At 38.5% G+C, this 20359-nt stretch overlaps 1 protein-coding gene across 1 annotated transcript in view; it reads right to left on the bottom strand.

The window, feature by feature from the left end:
- Positions 1-20359, bottom strand: part of LOC149289572 (threonylcarbamoyladenosine tRNA methylthiotransferase) — a 328224-nt gene that overhangs the window by 46246 nt on the left and 261619 nt on the right. Inside the window, exon 11 of the mRNA XM_089490398.1 lies at positions 11444-11506. Coding sequence (XP_089346524.1) covers positions 11444-11506 — 63 coding nt within the window. The remainder of the gene's footprint in view (positions 1-11443; positions 11507-20359) is intronic.

Genomic DNA, 20359 nt, shown 5'->3' with positions numbered 1-20359 from the left:
TCAACTAACCAATTTAACTATTTATTATATAGAGTTGCTCAGCCCTTCTTGTGGGAGAAGCTTTCGGGGGTTGAACCTTCCAATACACTGTTATATTGGGGAATTTATTTTATTCTCCTGCAAACTCTTACACGTGTTCTTGGTTTGTGAATATAGCCTACTACTGGACATCAGTGGTCTTGGAACCACTGGCTGCTGCCATCCTCTAACCGGATGTGGCAAAGCCAGCAGCTCACAATAACCTGATTTGTCACTCAAGGATGCCTGCTCAGATACAACTCGCCTTTAGTGGGCAGAAAGATTAATACAAAGATGATATGCTTCATCATAATCCACAAAGGCATGAAACAATTACTTTTTTTTGTTTGAATGGATGCATTGTTGTGTGGGGATACATACGCATGCAAGTATTAACAGATGAGTACAGTGTAAACGAAGACATCTAAGGAAGGCACCCTGTACTTAAATCTTTGGTTGGACTAGCTGGGCTCCAAATTTGGGCCCACTAGTAGATTTTTTTTTTATTTTTTTTTTTACACACAAACACTTTCATCATCAATGGTCTGTTTGGTAAAATACTGCACATTTCAGAAGAAACACAGAAAACCCATCAAACCACCACTACACCGACTGCCTGTGCTTTGAGGACAATAAAATGAAACCTCGTATTTCGTTTTTAAACATTGTCCCTGTTTTTGTGACTTACATTTCACACATTATAGAAGTTTCTGAACTACTGTAATTCTATATTATCTTCATTAAAAAAACAAAAGAAAAAAAAGAAATAACCAGGTATATTTCTTTGCTACAAAAAAGAACACACCAAACATTGCGTTTTTTGTTTTTTTTTTTGTTTTTTTTTTTAAATCTAACGCTTTATTTTACATAAAAAACAACATACTTCCCAAAATACTTTCAATGTGGTATCCTAAAACATGACTAATATGATAATGTTTTTATTATTTATTTTACCTTCAACGTTTGGCGTATTTTCTAGATAAGCCTTAGATTATAAAATACATGATGAAGTCATTCGATTTGCCATGTTTAATAAAGAAAATAAAGTGTGGTTTACTGTAATCCTGTAAACCTTTTACAGGCTGTATGTTTGCTGTTAAAGACGTAAATTCCAGCCACAAACCTTACTCAGTGTTAAAATGCATACTTCACAAAAAAGACACTGGCTTTAACCGACGTGGTTTATTTTTTGTTAAAACACTAAACAATAATGGTGAAAAACCTGAACCGTCTCTTCACCCCAGAACCCTATGTGTCTATTTACTTTCTTCTTGTTCAACAGCAAGGGAAAAGAGCTGGCATACTGCTATTTGTCAATTATTCACCAGACTTAAATTTTGGACAATGCAGTTGACATCTCTAACAACCAGAGAACCAGACAATAGTAACAGAATGAACACACCGTCCAGCAGGAGAATGAAAAGGTTACAGCCTATGTAAATCGGGGTCTCTCTAGAAGCCCAAGAAAGATAACTCAGGCGTATGTCAAGACAGTTGTTCCAAAGGCCTTATGGATTTGAAGCCCGATTGCTACGGATGTTGCCTTTCCAACGTTAATATTCGCTTTTCATTGGAATAAAAAACTGCTTGTTGCCAGTGCCCAGGACCTCGTAAATGCACAGAAAAGACCCACAGGACTAGAGACGCCATTAATAAGCGCCATCTTTACAGGGGGAACGCCTTTTAAAATGCCTCATTACAATAATGTACCACCTCTGTAACATCTTTTGAAGAAGAATGATTTGATGCATATTATCTGTAACTTTAATTTCATACTTTTGACACCACAATAAGATTAATGGATTTTCGAATCTGAAGCTGCGTTTTCCCCTGCAATGTAGCACTCAATTATCAGGCACGATAAAGCACAGGTAATTTAATTTGAAACCGATTGAACAGAAAAGTCCTAGGTGAGAGAGACAATTTAAAATATAACACGTTATCGGTGTCTGAACAGGGTGCAGCAGAGCATGTTTTAAAATGTATGCCAAAATGTACAGATTCTTGCCGCGCAGATTTCGCAATTACATTTAAAGACATTCAGTGACATTCCATATAGTATTTACAATAACACGGGAAGAAATAAGTCATACAATAAAAATGATATTTTAAATGCCACAGACTAGTTTAAGCAGCACTTTTTTGGTAAATATATTTTATCAATTGTGGCTTGAGGTAAGATGAAACATTTAAGGCCATCCCAGTGATTATAGACACACAATAGTAACATACATAGTTGAACCCCTCAAATGGCATCTCACTGCATTAACCGTGCATCACGCAGGGCCACCTCGGCAGAAAAACCTACCTGAGCTTGGAATTTTATAATTAAAAAAATGAGTTGGTGCGTTCAGGAGTTTTGATTCATCACAAGTCACCTAAGAAAATCATCCTTCAGTAACGAGTCCCTTTGCTTAATTTTATTAAAATACCACCTTGCATTCCACACTGGAGCATAAAAAAATGGTATTTCTGTTTTCAGTGAATTTACCCAAACCTGTTAGAGTATTAAAAAGTCTGTCTAGGGTGCAAGCCTTTTCCAGTAGAAGAAAGTTCTTCTTAAAAGATACAAACTGATGGATCTTGTTGAAAAAACGTTCAGAGGTCTAAATAAACTTTGCAATCAAGGGTGAGCCGTCGGTTAGTGGCATCTGGGTGCACATAGTAACAGGCAAATCATTCTAACACATATCTATAGTAAAACACTATCTCCTCCAGTCCTCTCTCTCCCACCCCTAATCCTAGGTTTACCCGTGACACTCTAGCACGCTGACACTAACACAATACACTAACACACACAGTAACACACGTTAATGCAATACACTAACACACTATCTAATACTACACAGTAACATGTACCTACACTTGCTAACACATAACCAAAGAAGTGTGTTTTTCTCCTTAAATAATAATTTAAGGACTGTTTAATCTCCTTAACATAATTTTGTATGTGTCCTCACGTCATACAAGTCGATACATATGTCACAAGTACACAGATAATATCAACAGGCAAAGAATGATTTCTTCATGAAAGGGAGAATTCCCCGGTTTTCCGCCTGTTGGGAGTTGTGTTTCAGATACTTGACATTGTTGGATTTGATTCACTTATTATGAATGTTCCTACTCAGTGAGTGTCTACTAAAGTAAGAACTTAATTGGCCCTGTATCATTTATGGTTAAATCAGCGAAAACTCTTCAAAGTCTCCTTGCCCACAGAATTCCGCACTATCCATGGCTAGCTCAGTCCTCCTAGCTGGAGTAACCGTATACTATCGGCCCTTCATAATGAATAGCGAGAAATGGACAAAAGAGAGAGAGTTATAACTACAACTTAGTGAATAGACCACGGAGACATTGGGCTGATTTAATAAAAAGTATGCACTTATTATGAAAGCGAGCAAAGACTCTCAAGATGGATAGTTATATTTAACAGAGTAGAGCTCTGTTTCTGAAGATTTGGGCCACATGGCTGTATATCCATAATTAAGTGTTCAATCAGTTCTCCATATGAAACTGCGGATTAGACACGGCTGAGTAATTTGTAGCTATACTCAGTACTTCATGTAAACTAAGAGATATTTTGGCACTAAGCGGAGGTTAAATATCCTAGAAACATATTTAAGAAAAGCCTTGCCAAAAGGAGAAACAAACACTATTAGTTAAATCTGTACAGCACATAAGAATGATCCATCTTGAATATAACAGACGTTAAAACGAAGTATAATTTCAGAGAACAGAGCAGTTCTATGCACTATACTGCCTATCACACAGGCAAAAACACATTTACAAGGTGAAATCATATTTCATAATCCTGGTTCATATCTCTGGCCCATCAGCAATTATCGTATTGGCTCGATTACAGGCCGCACCCTTAAAGTTTAGCGGTATTTTAAAGAAAAAAAAAATATTTTTAGAGAAAAAACACGTGTGTGTATATATAATTTATAATCCCTGATATACCACTCTGCCCCCTGAGATGCTTTATAACCCCTGAGATGCCACTCTGCCCCTGATATGCATTATAACCCTGATATGCCACTCTGCCCCCCAGATATGCTTTATAACCCCAGATATGCCTTATGAGCCCTATGCCACCCTGATATGCTGCTCTGCCCGCCTCCCCCAGACTTACCAATGCATCCCCAGACTCCCTGTTGAGACTCCATGGTGACTAGTGGGGGCAGCAGGTTGGCGTCTGCGCGATGGGCAACCTCTGCTGCTTCTCGCCACTTCCCCCGGGGCTTCTATGCCGACGTTCAGTCAAAGAAACCCTTGCAGAAGTGCCGGGCAGCGGAGGTTATCTGTGCGTATCACACAGGCGTGCGCGATGCGCTGCTGCTGGCCGGTAGTGCCGCCGGGGCTCCTTTGACAGAGCACCAGAAGGTCATGTCACGGCAGCAGCAGGGGTTGTCTGCATCTTGCAGACGTCCACGGGCTGCCAGAGAGGAGGATCCAGGTCCCTTGCAGCGCTGCGGGGGATATGGATCCTAACCCTGCTGCTTGACCGCAGCAGGACTAAATGATACAGAAAAGAAAAAACACCTGCCAGGCGCCCAGAACTGCATGTCCTGGGCGATATGAATCTCAGACCAGTTAATTGTATGAAAGAAAGTACCAGTACACAAATTGCTACATAATATATCCCGCTTCCATTTTGCCAGTGATTTCCTGTGCATCTTGACAAACACTTACAACTCTCAAACTGCTGAAAAAGTTAATGCTGGTTCTGATAGAAAGGTGTCAGAAGACAGTGCATCGCAGTTCGTTGCCTCGAATGGGGATGTGAGCATAAGAACTGGACCACAAAGCAATGGAAGAAGGTGGCCTGGTCTGATGAATCATGTTTTCCATGCCTCGATGGGTCAGGGCTGTTTGGCAGCAAAAGGGAGACCTACACAATATTAGGCAAGTCAGGTGGTCATAATGGTATGGCTGATCGGTATGTGTATTATAATAATATATATATATATATATATATATATATATATATATATATATATATATATACATATGTACAAGGTGTTTGACTTTTACTGCACTTTTTTTTTATATGTTCATCTTTAACTTACTCAGAGACCAAGACCACCAGGATATCACCGGGGTACCTCCAAATAGTCTTAATTTAATTTTATTGTATTTTTCATTATGTTTTTCTTCTCACTGTTTGTGTGCTGATCATTCAGTGATCAGGAAGCTGGACATTTCCATTCTACGTTCCTCATCACACAATGTTTAAACAGAAACAGGGACAGGGGTGTTATCAGAGATCCCAGCAGGATCTCTACTGCATCAGCAGAAGCTCCTTGCCGTATCACCATTTACACCACAGGAAGGAAATACTTGAACTTCCATTTGGACCTTCAAGTATTATCAGTATAATGGGCCCTCCCAACATGCACAATTAAACTAGCTCAGGCCCAGAAACATCTGCTGACAGCCTCATCCCCCCATTAGTCAGCAGGAGCCTTCTCCTTGCCAAAGCTAAAAAAAGCAGTAAGTAATATTAATTTCTATTGTCGTTCTCATCACTTTTTTCACGAAGTAACCATTAGTCCATAGGGAAGTCAACCAGTTGAAAACTTAACACGATACACACAACACAACTTACAGCTATCAACTAGCTACAAATAAGCTGTGAGAGGGGTTTACAGATGAGCCATAATGGTTAGAACATTCTTGAATGACTTGCATTCACAAATCAAACCCAGTAGAGAAGGTTGACTCCTTTGATTAATACGTGGCTAGAGTCACCTGTAAAAGCTGGTCTAAAGTGAGATTTGCTTTTAAAATAAATTTGAGATATTCAGGCATGTAATAAGGCAACAATGGAAACCGTTTCCTTAACTGCAATAAGAAAAGATAATACTTGGCAGCTCTGTGGGTGGTTTAAACATAGGGCCAATAAATATATATATTTATTTTGAGTACCTACTGGTTTTTTTCTTAAATACAGGATTTGCAATGTTTGTCCTGCTTACCAGCTGTTGCCACTGAGGGCCCATATGTTTCTCTTTTCAGAAATAATGCATTGCTTCAGGATCCCATGGGGACCATAGCGTAAAAAAATAACAGAAAAGTTACGCTTAAGAAACGGTAAGCATGGTTCAAGAACATGCTTGGTAATGTGTGAACATCTCCGAAAGTGACACAGATCTCACGTTACCTGTTTAAACAATGTTTTGCCAATTACACATAGAGGAACGGAAAATGAGAAACATCCGTGCAATGGCAAACTCCTCTTCCATTAGCTGGGACGCAGTTGAATATTACACCAAACTGAGAAAAAATTTTTTTTTTGCTTCAATATTTACTGTTTGAAGGAACCTGGAAAAGTAATTTTCAAATACTTGGCAGGTCCTGAAGAAGGCAACTGAGAACTACATGTTAATAGCAACTGGAAGAGAAGTATGGTAAATGGACCCATTTGGCTAGCATGCCTTCCGTCCAGGAAGCCTTAAGTTTCAAACATTAATCCAGATTGCATCCTCTCTAGAATAACAGGACAATTTTAGCAGCCTAAAATTATATTACTTTACATTTAATGTTATTGTGCCTTATGTCAGGATAAGTTTGTGTCTTAAATATATTGTTTATTCCACTGAGTTCCAGGCTTCAATTATATAAATACCTTGAAACATAAAATACATTTTTACACAAAGTGCTTAAAAATATCATTAAAAATGCCTAAACACAGCAGACATAAAGCCCCTTGTTGTTATTTATTATTGATATGCCGGCCTAGGGTATGTGAGACTGCATTCTTGGGAAGTGTTGGAAGCTGCTCATCAGAAAGGCTGTCTTTAATTAACCAGGATGCAGAAACGGATGGCCCAGGGGAGTCTGTGCTGCTGCATGTGTAGTACTGCACGCTTTACACAAATATCCAGAAATCGCATGCCATATTTTTTCACTTTTTTTTTTTTGTTTGCTGCTTTCACGCTCATTCTTTCTTCCAGAACACACGTACTGAAACACCAGACGCAGCAACCTCAAACACTCTGGAAACACATCCTCCATTTCACATTGAAATTCCTCATTATCTCCAAACAATGCAACGGCTTCTATTCCCCATATGTATACCCATGCTGCAAGTAATTACATTTCCAAGTAATTAAAACAATTACTCATTTTTGTTTCCTAATCTAATAAGCATATGCTTATATATTATTTTTAAAGAGCTTTGCAGACAACATGAATACATCAATATCGTTATTAGCATAACACAATTATTATTGATATACATTTTAGCTGAAGATAAAATGCTGGGTTGACACAGCCAAAGTAGGAAATGGAAAAGTTTAGCTCACAAATATTACATAAGAAATCTTTAGACAGGGGTGACAGGTCGGACTGGTCCTTTGTGAACAATATTGGCCCGGAACGGGCAGGCAGCTTGGTCACATAACGCCAGTGAAGTAAGAGGGTTGCAAGAGGGACGAAGCGCAGCATGTGTGTGTGTTAGCATGAATGTGTGTGTGTGTGTGTGTATGTTTGTATGAATGTGTAAGTGTGTGTGTGTTAGCATGGATGTGTGTGTGCGTGTGTTAGTATGGATGTGTATGTACGTGTGTATGTATGTATGTTAGCATGGATGTGTAAGTGTGTGTTAGCATGGATGTGTAAGTGTGTGTTAGCATGGATGTGTAAGTGTGTGTGTTAGCATTAATGTGTAAGTGTGTGTGTGTGTTAGCATGAAAGTGTAAGTGTGTGTGTGTATGGTCGTGTTTGCATGGATGTGTATGGTCGTGTTTGCATGGATGTGTATGGTCGTGTTTGCATGGGTGTGTATGGTCGTGTTTGCATGGGTGTGTATGGTCGTGTTTGCATGGGTGTGTATGGTCGTGTTTGCATGGGTGTGTATGGTCGTGTTTGCATGGGTGTGTATGATCGTGTTTGCATGGGTGTGTATGGTCGTGTTTGCATGGGTGTGTATGGTCGTGTTTGCATGGGTGTGTATGGTCGTGTTTGCATGGGTGTGTATGGTCGTGTTTGCATGGGTGTGTATGGTCGTGTTTGCATGGGTGTGTATGGTCGTGTTTGCATGGGTGTGTATGGTCGTGTTTGCATGGGTGTGTAAGTGCGTGTTTGCATGGGTGTGTAAGTGCGTGTTTGCATGGGTGTGTAAGTGCGTGTTTGCATGGGTGTGTAAGTGCGTGTTTGCATGGGTGTGTAAGTGCGTGTTTGCATGGATTTGTATGTATGTTTGTTAGCATGAATGTGTGTGTTAGTCACTTTAATTATGCGAGTGTAAGTATGTGTGATCATGTGTGTTGGTATACATATCTGTGTCTGTGCTTATGTTGGGGGGCATGAGGCCACTTAGCTTTACTTTCTCTCTGGGCCAGAAGGTACCAGCCCTTCTCAGACTTTAGATGATGACCATATAACTCAGTAATCACTGGAATCACTCAGTAATTTAGTAAATTTAATCTGTAGATTAAGAGAGCCACGGAGTATAGCAGTAAAATAAACTGTAGTATTTTAGACATGTTGCAGTTGATCTGTTGATTTCAGGAATTCTACATTTTATTGTATTTTCGCATTATTCCTCTTTGGTTAAAGTACTGCTAACCTTAGGTGGAAGCTGGTTGGTTCAGGCAGCCTTTGTAAGGGTGAGGTGGGGAATAAGGAGAGGGCTTTGGAAATCTCAGTTGATTATTCTAGGTTTGCAAAACATCTCCTTTGCTAAATTGAAAAACAATAAGCAAAAGCCATGGGTAGTTCAGTTACAAACTTGTATTAACAAAATCATAGATAATCACGTTGTCACACAGGACCTGACCTCCCTTAATCTAAATAGTTTAAAGGTTCCAGTAAACTCAAGACCCATGAATGTGTATGTCTCATGGTTCATTTATCGTCTTCATTCGTGCTCTGCCCATTTCTCCAAGTCTGAATGCCATTGCATTTTAGCAGCTGGCTGTCAACTACCGTGACCTACAAATGCACTAGAACACACTTAATACGTGGCAATAGATGTTTTCCGAATATACCATCTCAGAACTATTAAGCTAATCAGCAGTTAATTAATCCTGCAATTATGAATCGACCGTTCCTTTGGTTTGACACGTACCTGGACTAGACTCACACCGCTTCTATAAATTTACACTGCTGAAATAGATCAGATCATTGTACATCATATGGATTATTAGGCGAAAACAGTAAACACAGGTTGTGCTATCATAAGCAAAATCGTATATTAAAATCCCGCACAAGATTAATTGTTTGTACCGGGATTAGAGCAAAAAAGGTAACGTTTACTCTCGAGCTGTGGAAGAAGATCCAAATTACAGGCTATCATTTTCAACACATTTATGTCCTGTTTGCACTATACTACTGTTAAAGGCAATTAACACTTAGTTAAGGCTGGAATAATGTTTAAAAGGCATTTATATGTAAGGGTTGTAACTGCAAATCCACAACAGATTTTGGGCGAGAATTGTAAATTTGAAAATGATAAAAAAAAAACAACCTGATTCTGAAATTGTATTTCGACTGTATTTTGACACTTGGTACAGACATCCTTATATCAGGTAGGGTTAGTTCCTGACTTGGAAAGAAAAAAATAAAAATAAAAATCAAGCTTACTCACACAAATAACCCAACCATCCACCAAGGGAGTGAAAGTTTAAAAAGAATTTTAAATCCTGGAAAAAAGCAATAATATCTGTCTGCATGCCCTATAGAATTGTAACATTCACCTCACGGGAATCCTTTATATCTACAGAGTATTGTTTACACGATTAGAATTCATCTTAAAAACAGCAACTGTTCATAAATAGTATCTGAACATAACCATATGCAAATACACTTTAAATGGAAAACGCTTTTGAACAAATATAGTTAAAATCATGATTATTTTTCAGGTTTTTAATTTAATCATATCATTCATTGAGCTTGCAGCAGTTCTTTTCACATCCCAATCAATTAAAGGTGCTGTTCCACATAGACTATTTTTCCTAACTTTCCTACATTCTTATATTATTTTGTAGTATATTATTATTATTAAAGGCACAGGCAAGTGATACACACAGTGCAGGTAATATAAAAAGTAATAAATGCATATTAAACTAATCATATTTGGAGTGACAGTAGATCGTCCCTTTAATACAAGTATAGCCTATGGCCAAAAATGCAGTCTACCTAGAAAAACCCCATAAATATAATTAACCTTTTATTCCCTTTTCTCGTGTTGCCAGCAAGTGTTTAGAAGCACACACCATGTGTACATTAAACAGATCAGCCGCACAACACCTTTACAAACCCAATAAGTTATAACAACTGAAAAACAAACACTGAATGATGAACACACAAATATATACACTCATTATATAGACAGAGATCGATCGAGATTGATAGATACATCTAGCGAGATATATATTATATATATATATATATATATATATATATATATATATTATACATACAGACACAAACACTTGCAGCCACTTTCAGTTCCGCACTGCCTAATGACTTATTTGTAATGCAACGCGTAAGTCTTCATAACTAAAGCCAAAAACCTTTTGAGGATACTTTGATATAATGCCACAAAGGATATGAGGAGAGGAGGCAGCATGGGAAGTAAATGGCCATGATCCATTAAAAGGGTAATAAAATAATAATGGAATTTCCTTCTGCTGTGAACAAAGGCTTATACTGTATAAGAGGCTATAGAGTAGAGACAAGTATCAAAGACATCTGCGAATACTCCTTACACCCTGACTGATCAGCCACTGCGTTGTCTCAAGTAAAAGAAATAAAATATTAGATACCTTGTAGGTTGCGTACTTAAGATAAAGATTTACTGGAATCATCAAGAGATCCGATAAGATGTATATCTTATACATCATGTATATGGTCATGTATGGCTTCCTGCATAAGTGCCTTTTCAAATTGTGTTGTGCAAAGACTTTGTTCAGAAGATCAGTTAATTCATGGCTTTGGCCTGATGCGACTTGGCTCTTAATGACTTGTTAAAGCCAGTAGTGCAACATAACGAAAGAACGCAGATTTATTACACTGGACACACAGGGAAATACCCAAGGTCATTTTTAACAAGACCGCTCAAATCTGGTCAAGACATCTCTAACGAAGCAGGTTTTTTTTTTTTTTGTTTTGTTGTTTGTTTTTTTTTAAAAAGACAACAGACTGCTAAAAATTATCAAAAGTTAGCCTTCATTCTATTGGTTTTGTATGGGCCTGATCTCCTATATTAGGCTGTTACATACACTTTGTAGCAGTCACTGGAACAGAACATCTCTGTGTAGAAATACATTGGGGTGGCATACTAGGAATTAGTGGTAGCAGAAACCCTTTCTTCAGAACACTATCAAAGAAAACTTAGCAAGATACATTAGTGTAACATATAAGAAAGATTTGTAACAACGTGCCGATTTTACTAAACATTGATTCCGAGTTTGCTTACCTTGTGATCGTAAGGGTTGTAGGAATGAAACAGTTGTGACAGTTCCTTTGTTCGTTGCTTTTTCTGGCAAATTGAAAAAAAAAATACAATTATAATAACTAAGTGTATGATAACTGATTACTTTAATATGAATTCTTCTTTAGTGAGGTATGTAAGGAACAGTGAACTGTCCCACGAGGAAGGCTATATACATATATATATATATATATATATATATATATATATATATACACACATACATACATACATACATACACACTTTTAAAGAGATTGCTTTAAACAGTTAAAATCACATCCTTTGCTCAATAAGAATAAATATGTTAGAATTCCATCGGGACTGATGTTAAGAAATAAATTATACTGTCCACCCGTTGTCATGACATCAACAATACAACCATAAATTGACACATTTAGCATTTCTGAAAATGTAACATTATTGTGCAGAATACTGCAGTTGTTTTCATTTGAGAAAAAAAAAAGACATTATTCTCATGGGTGGTAATCATTAGAGATGGAATAACTTTGCTGCTGCTTCCAGTTGCTTAAAATCATAGCTTTTTCTATTATAAAAAAAATAAATAAAAATCGGATGCAATCATTATGCAGAAGTTTCAGGTAACACTACATGATGTTAGCTAATCAGAATACTAGAGCCCAGTGTTCAAACCTCTAAATCAGTCTAAGCTGTTCTTCTGCATGGACCCCTTAATTAGACATTGTCACATAAAAAATATTGCTCTCCATCCTAATATATCAGACAGGCACTGAAAGAGGTAGCAGATTTCCTTATTAGTCTCAACAATATATCAATGATATATAGTATCAGAATAAAATTTAAGTTCTCGAAAATATTGTGCTTTTTTTTGCAAATATATTTTCAGGCAGCTGCATATCAGCCATTTCTAGGTGTTCTTGGTTTGGTCTCCTAGTCCAGTCTACTAGACAAACACCCCGACTCCTCATCGTACAGCCTGCTGTAAATAATAATGGCTCACTGTTAATCACCCAGCAGGAAGCTGACTAATAATCGTATATGTAGGAACAGAATTCATTAGCATTGCCAAAAAGAATCGGCTCAGCGGTGTTTGAAGAGTAAGTCACCTACAATATCACATGACTAAAAATGGCTGCCTCTTGGTCTGTAAACAAAGGAGTTTTATTGGAACAAAATAATGTTGGTTTTTTTAACAAAGGAATCCTCCTACATCTCTAGGAATGTGTTTTGTTTAAAAGTCCAAAACAGTTTCTTATTACTAGTACTTATATTCTATATATTTCCATAGCTGAGAACTCTCCAGGTTTGAAGAGGCATCTCCAGGTGAAGCCCTGCTCCAGTTTCTTCTTTTCAATCTCTCACCCACATTCTGCCCATTTTCACTGCTCTCCACGCTAAAGGTTCTCTGGAGCCCCTGCGTGACGTCACTAGCCCAGGAAATGAAGGGTTCTTGGCAGCCCACCATGAAAAGTTCCCAAGTATATTCTTTTCACTTATGCTGTACCTCAGCTTACTTGGATGTTAATGAACATATCACGGCCTTCTTAAGCAATACACATTCTCAATAAATGCGATAAGGTTGCACAATATATTGCTTTAGGAGACTTCCAGGTAAAGAGGTAAGACACTGAACTGTGTCAAAGGACTATAAAAGTAAAAAATGTAAAACGGCTTAATATTTGAAATGGATTACTTACATGGATTACTTAAAAACCTTTGGGTAGGGTGGTGTAACTTCCATTTAAAAAGAACAGCCATCCACTGGAAAAGAACCAGCGTGGCGAGGGTTTATCTACTCATAGAAATGAGATGCACCTCAGTGCATTAATGATGGATATGCAAGCTAACTGTGGCAAGTTTTTCTTGGAAGAGACTGCTCCGTATCAACTAACCTATAACGCACTGTGTAGCGAATAAAACCCCCTACGTGTTCACTTAAACCTAAAAGCTACAAAAAATTTTTGGAATTAGGAAGTCTGATACATTTTGGGTAAATTAGAAAAACAAATAGAGATTATGGAGGGCAATTCTGGAAAAAGTGACAGACACGGGAACCTATCAAACATTTCCCATGTACACTTTTAGCACCATAATTGCTCTTTATTCAAAATCTACAGTGTTGCTTTTTTAGCGATAATGAGAATCATCAGAATAACACCAGCATAAAGCAGAGGCGCCCCTACAATGGCTGATGAGCACTTATTAACTCGAATAATTATTTATCGTGCATTAGTAAACAAACCTATGAAGGCTTAAATATAAACGCGGCAGCGGAATAAATGTCATTTGTGTTTGTGTGATTACAGGACGTGCAGAAAATAACCTTGAACATTTCTGTAAATACAATGTAATGGTTTGCACTTAAACAATGAATAGAGAATGGCAGAGCTTTGTGCTCATACAATTTTCTATTTCACATATGAAACTCCGGCTGGGAGGTAAAAATCTCGGCAGTCCTGCCTAATGTGCATACCAGGCACCGTCAAGTTTTAGAGAAATTCTTCTTTTATTGAATGTGAGTAGGTAATTTTTAATCTTACAGCACGCAAGAGAAATAAAATAGAAGGACAACGCATTGCTTGACTCTGCTTAAGCGAAGACAATAATAGTCTCTAGTCCAACTCATTAACTCTTCAGTGGTGGTCTTCTCTGCCTGAACGTTCACCATTCAATGGAGCAGAGCTGCAATTAGCATTCACTAGAATGACAGGTTTCACTCATTATGCTGCACACTGTCCTAACTATTATGCCCTTTGTAAACTGAAAAACGTACAAGCCTTCTATCAACTGTCTGGTCTGAGAAAGCCTCTACAACTCCAACAAGGCTTTCAAGAAAGGAGAAGCAAATTGCAGCCTCCACATCACCTCATTAGACAAAAAGCACACGTTGTCCACATACTTGTCTTTATCACTTATATGGAGAGATGCAGCTGAGCGCATCCTTTATTTTTGCGAGAGCAACTGAAGCCAGACTGTTTTACAAAATTTTATTTGAAATATTGGTAAGTTCTGAATAGTTGATGGGCAACTTCTATAGTAATCCAAAATCACCAGTTGATATTACCCCTTTGTTGTGTTTGTTCATTATTCTCTTCAGGGAGATGGATGCTTCTGGCAGGGGTAATAATTAGGAATATGAATTCTGATGAACGAGGAACAAAATATTTTGGCTTTAAAGGATAATGTAGGATAATCACAGCAGCTGAAGCTACCATCTTGGAAGTTTTAGACTGTTGGAAAACCAGTGGAGATACAGTGAGCACTCTACTTTAAGTATATTTTTAAGTGCCACCAGATTTACTTAGCGCTTTATAGTCACTATGATTAAAGGGAAGGTACAATAAGTGCTGTCATAATTGATTTGGGGTACAATAGGTATGAATACATTAGATAAGCATGCTTTCGACTGTAGAAAATAGCCATTGGAAGCGGGCAGGCAAAGACAGAATTAGGGTGAGGCGATAAGTCCAGTTGACAGGTCCAGGCAAAGTCATGGTTTGCAGTAACTCTCTAGCAGGTGTCTAGAAATATAGTGAGGTCAATGAGCTTGTAGTGACAACATATCTGATCTCACTTTACTCTTCGTTTACAGCAATTTCACAATCATGCGCATGCACCTCTCTCTTAATTCCAATGTGCATTACGGCCTCTAGAATGGTACAAAGTGTATTTCATGTTTTTTCCCAGTTTGAGTTATTACGCATATGTTTTCAATAGACAAGTTGACAGGTCTGTCCTCAGTTCAGTATTAAAGACTTTGGTTGTTTGCCTTTTATAGCACATGGTGCATATAGACCTGGCGTGAATAGACTCTGGAGATAATTTATAATCAAGTCATGGCATTTCCGAAATATATGATCTGATGTACCTGACCCGACACAGGGATAAGTGCTCTAGCAGCATTTCCAATAGAAATTAAACAAAGCTAAAGGGAAACTGAAATCCATTACCGATTAAGAGTCTAAAATCGCTTTTAAGAAAAAAGACCATGTAAAATCTAGATTGCAGGAGCAGACATGAAGTTATACTTTTTTTTAGCATTTCTAAACCCCCACCATGTTTACAGCTGCAGAAAGCACCCATATGCCATGGCAGACTTTTGTTTTTTTACTCACTCTGTTATTACTTCAGGTCTCTACTTCATCGCTATTTCTTGGGCAACCAAAATGTCTCCAGCCCTGTCTGTGTCATTATGAAGTGATGTGCATTCATTTGTCAGCAATTTCAGTAATGACTGACAGGTGCATATGATGAGGCTATAGCAGCCTCTAGATCTGAAAAGGAAAAGGCCAGGAAACGCTGATTCCACCGGCTTACCAAGGCAATCTGCAGAACTGAGAAAATAACACTGTAGCTTTTAAAAAAATCGGCCCAGACAATTGACATTCTCCTCAGACATTAAATGTTAGCTTTCAAGACACATGTCAGGATGTAATGGGCAAAAAAAGTCTTCATATTTTTTTTGTCCTGCATGTCCTCACAGGCAGGTCCAATTACCAAGGTAAAAATGTTATCTGTCTGGCAGCAAGTACTTTGAGACAGTGAGTGAACCCATCATGTGTGTGTGTAGCAGCAACTTCTGCCGAGAATCATCTACTGCAAGTGGTATCATTCCTCCCATTCAAGTAAAAAAAATCCATAGGGTTTACAAAGATATTATATACAGTATATAGAGTATATACACACACAGAGACAGTGACTTGGATACTTCCCAAGCATCCTTCAGGAGGTGGAGTGTGCTCTTCTTTCCTCTTGCAGTAGCTCAAAATGTTTTATAGGCACATTTGTATCAATGTACCACAATTCAAAAATCATTATGTATTTATAAACAGTAGAGAATGTGTTTATTAAATGAAACTGTAATAACAGCACATGCTATGAACATACCTGCGAACTTTCCAGGCTTTGCCCAGAGACTCTGGGTCACTAAGGACATTCCGGGTTTGCAGCACACCCAACTCTCCGACCACTCTCGCTCCAACAATGAAGTGTGTCCCTAGACGTCAGCCAGACCTCCTACCCACATCCCAAAAGTGGGCTCCAGGTAACCGGGGACAGAAAGTTCCTTAGGTTACTGTAATCATATTTTGGAGGGGGAGACAAGGAAGTCTCACCCCTGTTGAGAAACTGCAGAATATGATGGTGCTATATATTCAAATATATATGTAATGCTTGCGAACAGGGCTCTCTTTACCTAATGTATCAGCATTCCACTTGAATATATGTAGTGTAAAAAGCGCACAGTAAATGGTTGATGCGGTATAAAGATAATATATACATACACATGTATCCATTTACTCACAGAGTCCATTGCACACCATTCCAAATATTCCAAGCCCGGTGCTAGTAACCAGCAGTTTCCATGTAAAACACTTTCAAAAAGATGGTCAGCACTCCAGGTCTTTAAATAGACAATTTCATTTTATTCAAAGTCAAGTCGACGTTTCAGTCGTTACTGACTTTCATCAGGACATGTATACACATGTATCTCTACACACGCAGCATTTTTAATGATAGTTATGCGAGAGAGTCGGCCCCGTCTAATTATTTTATTCTTTTCAGGTACACAATAAAATAACTTTTTGAAATAAAAAAATAAAGAGAACTCTTCATGGCAACTGCATCCTGTGTCTATGCATGCAATAAAACATAGCCTTGCTGATAACACAAGACACCCTGCAATAGATTTACACAGTTATGGTACACATCCCAGCATGATGGGTACGCAATTACTCTGACCTAGGACCCGGCGCTGAAGTAAAGAATCACAAAATTTAATCAGAACCAAAGAAATGACCTTGAGATATTTCCACTTCTGAAATATGAGACATAAGATTGCTTTCTGTCATCGCACAGAATGCTGTGATAAAGCACAGTTACCATGATCTCCCACAAGCACTGGGCAGAAGGTCTGGATGAAAGCTCATGTCATCGGTCACATACACTTCCTCTCGACTTAATGTGTTAATCCTTGATAATGCAGAATTCAACACGTGTATGTGTCCCTAAACATCCCACTAGAGAAAAATGCGTATTAAAGGATCAGTTTGGTCCATATGTATGATTGGGTGATCTTAGGGTCTAGCCTCACCTTATTGAGGTCAATGACCAAATACTAAAAGCTAACTAGGGTACATCAATAAGTTTTGACGTCTAGCCAACTTAAGACAACATGAAGGAATCAAAACAAAGGAACCCGAGTGTATCAAGCCAATATTTGTACGCATTACATTCACATCCACATGAAGCAGAACACAGCACAGTAAAAGATCAATTGCTTGACGCATTTCGCACTTCTGTGCTTAGGAAAAAAGCAGTGCAGTGCCACCGTTTCAGCTCCTAGGTAAGCAATATAGCCATATAAAAATAAGATAGGGCTCGTCAAAATTGGGGTTCTGTTGTTACATAGGTATATTTATGCCTCAGATTGGGGCTTTTAAATAGTATTTACTGGGTCTCCGCTGATTTCTTGCCTTTTCCTGTGTACACATTGGTCGTTTCAGCAGCATCTGTCAATCTGAATGTCTATGCCTTTGAGGGTGTGCTTCCCTTTCTGTATTTTTTTGTGCAACTTCATACGAAGGCAGCTATGAAATGGAGCACAAAAAGCCGGTTAAATCAAATTTCGAAGAGGCGACAGACCAATGTAATGCATTTATTTTTCATCTAAATTTTTGCACTGAAATCAGCCCTGACAAAGCCTAAATAGAATTAGCCAATGGGTGGCAAGATACATCTGGTATCCCATATAAATCTCTCCGCTCCTTTTGACTTGCTATTAAAATCCAAGTCCTATAGAAGTCAGAATAAAACGACTTGCTTTGTCCTGTAAATTACCGTGGCAAAAAGAGGCTATGAGTTCAAAGCGACACCACTCTAAGCCAGAGCCAATATCAATAGCGGTTCCTCCCCATAGGCCTGACTTTGCAAGGTCCAGCTGTGTGGAATTTAGCTCACTACTGAACGATCAGTGAAACTATTGTGCAGTGTACACATACTCAGACAGGAGTTACAGTATACACCAGCAGCAGATGGGATTAAAAAAATATCAGTCTTAGTGCATATCTTAATAAATCATCCTTGCGACAATATACAAAATCTCTCATTTCTAACATCTGGTTAGGCTGACCAAAGGAAAGAGCTGTATTTATACGGGCAATGCATAAAACATAAATGTAATTCCCTCTAGCTACAATATTTAAAAATATGGTTTCTAACAACACAGCAAGCTGGCGGTATTTGTGTAAATAAAGTTCTAATACCCCATCACAAAAATACCAGAAATGCAAGTTCAAGCTTATTCATGGAGGGGACTTTTTATTTCCTGAAATAAGTTGTTTTTATCTTGGGCCACCATTGCTCTGGCACTGCCCTCTCTACTTTTTATTCACCCACTGGTTAACATTTGAAGAGGGGAGACCTCTGGAGCACAACAATCATGGATTTGCATTAATGCTGATAAGTATGTGCGTTATACCAGGTCTGGATTCACCATTCAGTAGACAAGAACTTCAGCTAGATCATCATTTTTGTTAGGGGCATAGAAGTTTGTCTTTGGGTGACCACCTCTGTTTTAGGAGTCAATATCCCACATGATCCCAGTGCATGAAATGACATCGTGTCATCTGCCCAACACATTCATATTCTGTTCCTATGGACGAAGGTAGTACACATTTTAGCTATGCTTAGTTATTTACATAAATGCATTGAAACGTCCTCAGATTTTCAATAAAGTTTGGGTATGTTTCTTTTGGCTATAGGGAATGGATGCCACTTTCACAAAGTGTGTCCACACAAGAAGTGAATCTGGACATCAAAAGAACCTAGTATTGGCTGATTATCTGTGGACCATGAGCACTGATCCACACAATGGTCCTGTTGCTTTATTCATATTCAAATTTGCTTTATGCATATTACGATTTCCTCCCCTGTGCACTCTAGAAGCATCCAAGGTTAAGTAGATTCCATTTAAGTAAATTTGATCTGATTTTGCTTTCCAAATACAATTCATTATATTCCTGTCAAGTTGGGAGAATAGTAATGAAAAGAAATAGTTTAATAATGTGTGCACCGGGTGATGTCTTTGCTTAGGGAGTTGTCTGTGTAGGACCAGTAACATTCTGTACTCCTCTGTGTCAACATATGCAACTTCTATGGTTGTTTTCCCATGGGCTTTATTATGAATGGATACATAACCCTGTACCGGACTAGGTGATGTGTAGGACAGTATATTTCACCAAACTCAGGGAATATTGTGTCTCACTTGCTACACAGAATCCTAAAGCAGCTAATTTAAAATTTTTAATGGCGCTGTGAACCAGATCCTACGATCGATGAAACAAACACTGTTCAGTCGTTGGTCACATCCATTCCCACCTAGGTTCTGCCTTTTCTCATCTAGAATGCTACCCATGTACCCTCCTTTTTATTTTAACCGCACTAAGAGTGCTAGCCAGTTGGTCCGGGGGCCAGTGGAGCACCTATGTTGTGTAATTTGATGCACTTGAAGACGTAACGTAACGTGAGTCAGTCCCATGGAGGAGCAATCAGAGGAGCGCACAGAGCAGGCAGGCAAGGGCATCAGGAAAAAAAAAACTAAAAAATGAGTTGGTGGGAGTGCGGTGGATTGCAATAAAGGGGGGGTGGCTGGGTGGCATACGTACACAACATGGTGGGGGTACCAATACACAAGAGGGGGTTGGGCTGGGGCATCACAGAAATCAGGTTTAAAATAGAGGCATGATACCAGCGTGAACCACTAAAAGTTGAGTCGCTGTACAATGAGGACTGCCTGTATTTTCCCTAGGATTGGGTTACCCAATAGTGTAGATTTTCCACAGACAGTATAAATCAGGCTCGATGATACCTACAGCACTCCTGCTTCTGGATTATTATAAAATAGTCTTGCACATTACTTGGTT

Source organism: Sceloporus occidentalis, unplaced genomic scaffold, assembly GCF_023333645.1.
Source record: "Sceloporus occidentalis isolate IW3139 unplaced genomic scaffold, rSceOcc1.0.p SCAF_44, whole genome shotgun sequence".
NCBI lineage: Eukaryota > Metazoa > Chordata > Lepidosauria > Squamata > Phrynosomatidae > Sceloporus > Sceloporus occidentalis.
Note: the sequence above shows the minus strand (reverse complement) of the source record. Positions and strands in the feature narration are given on the sequence as shown.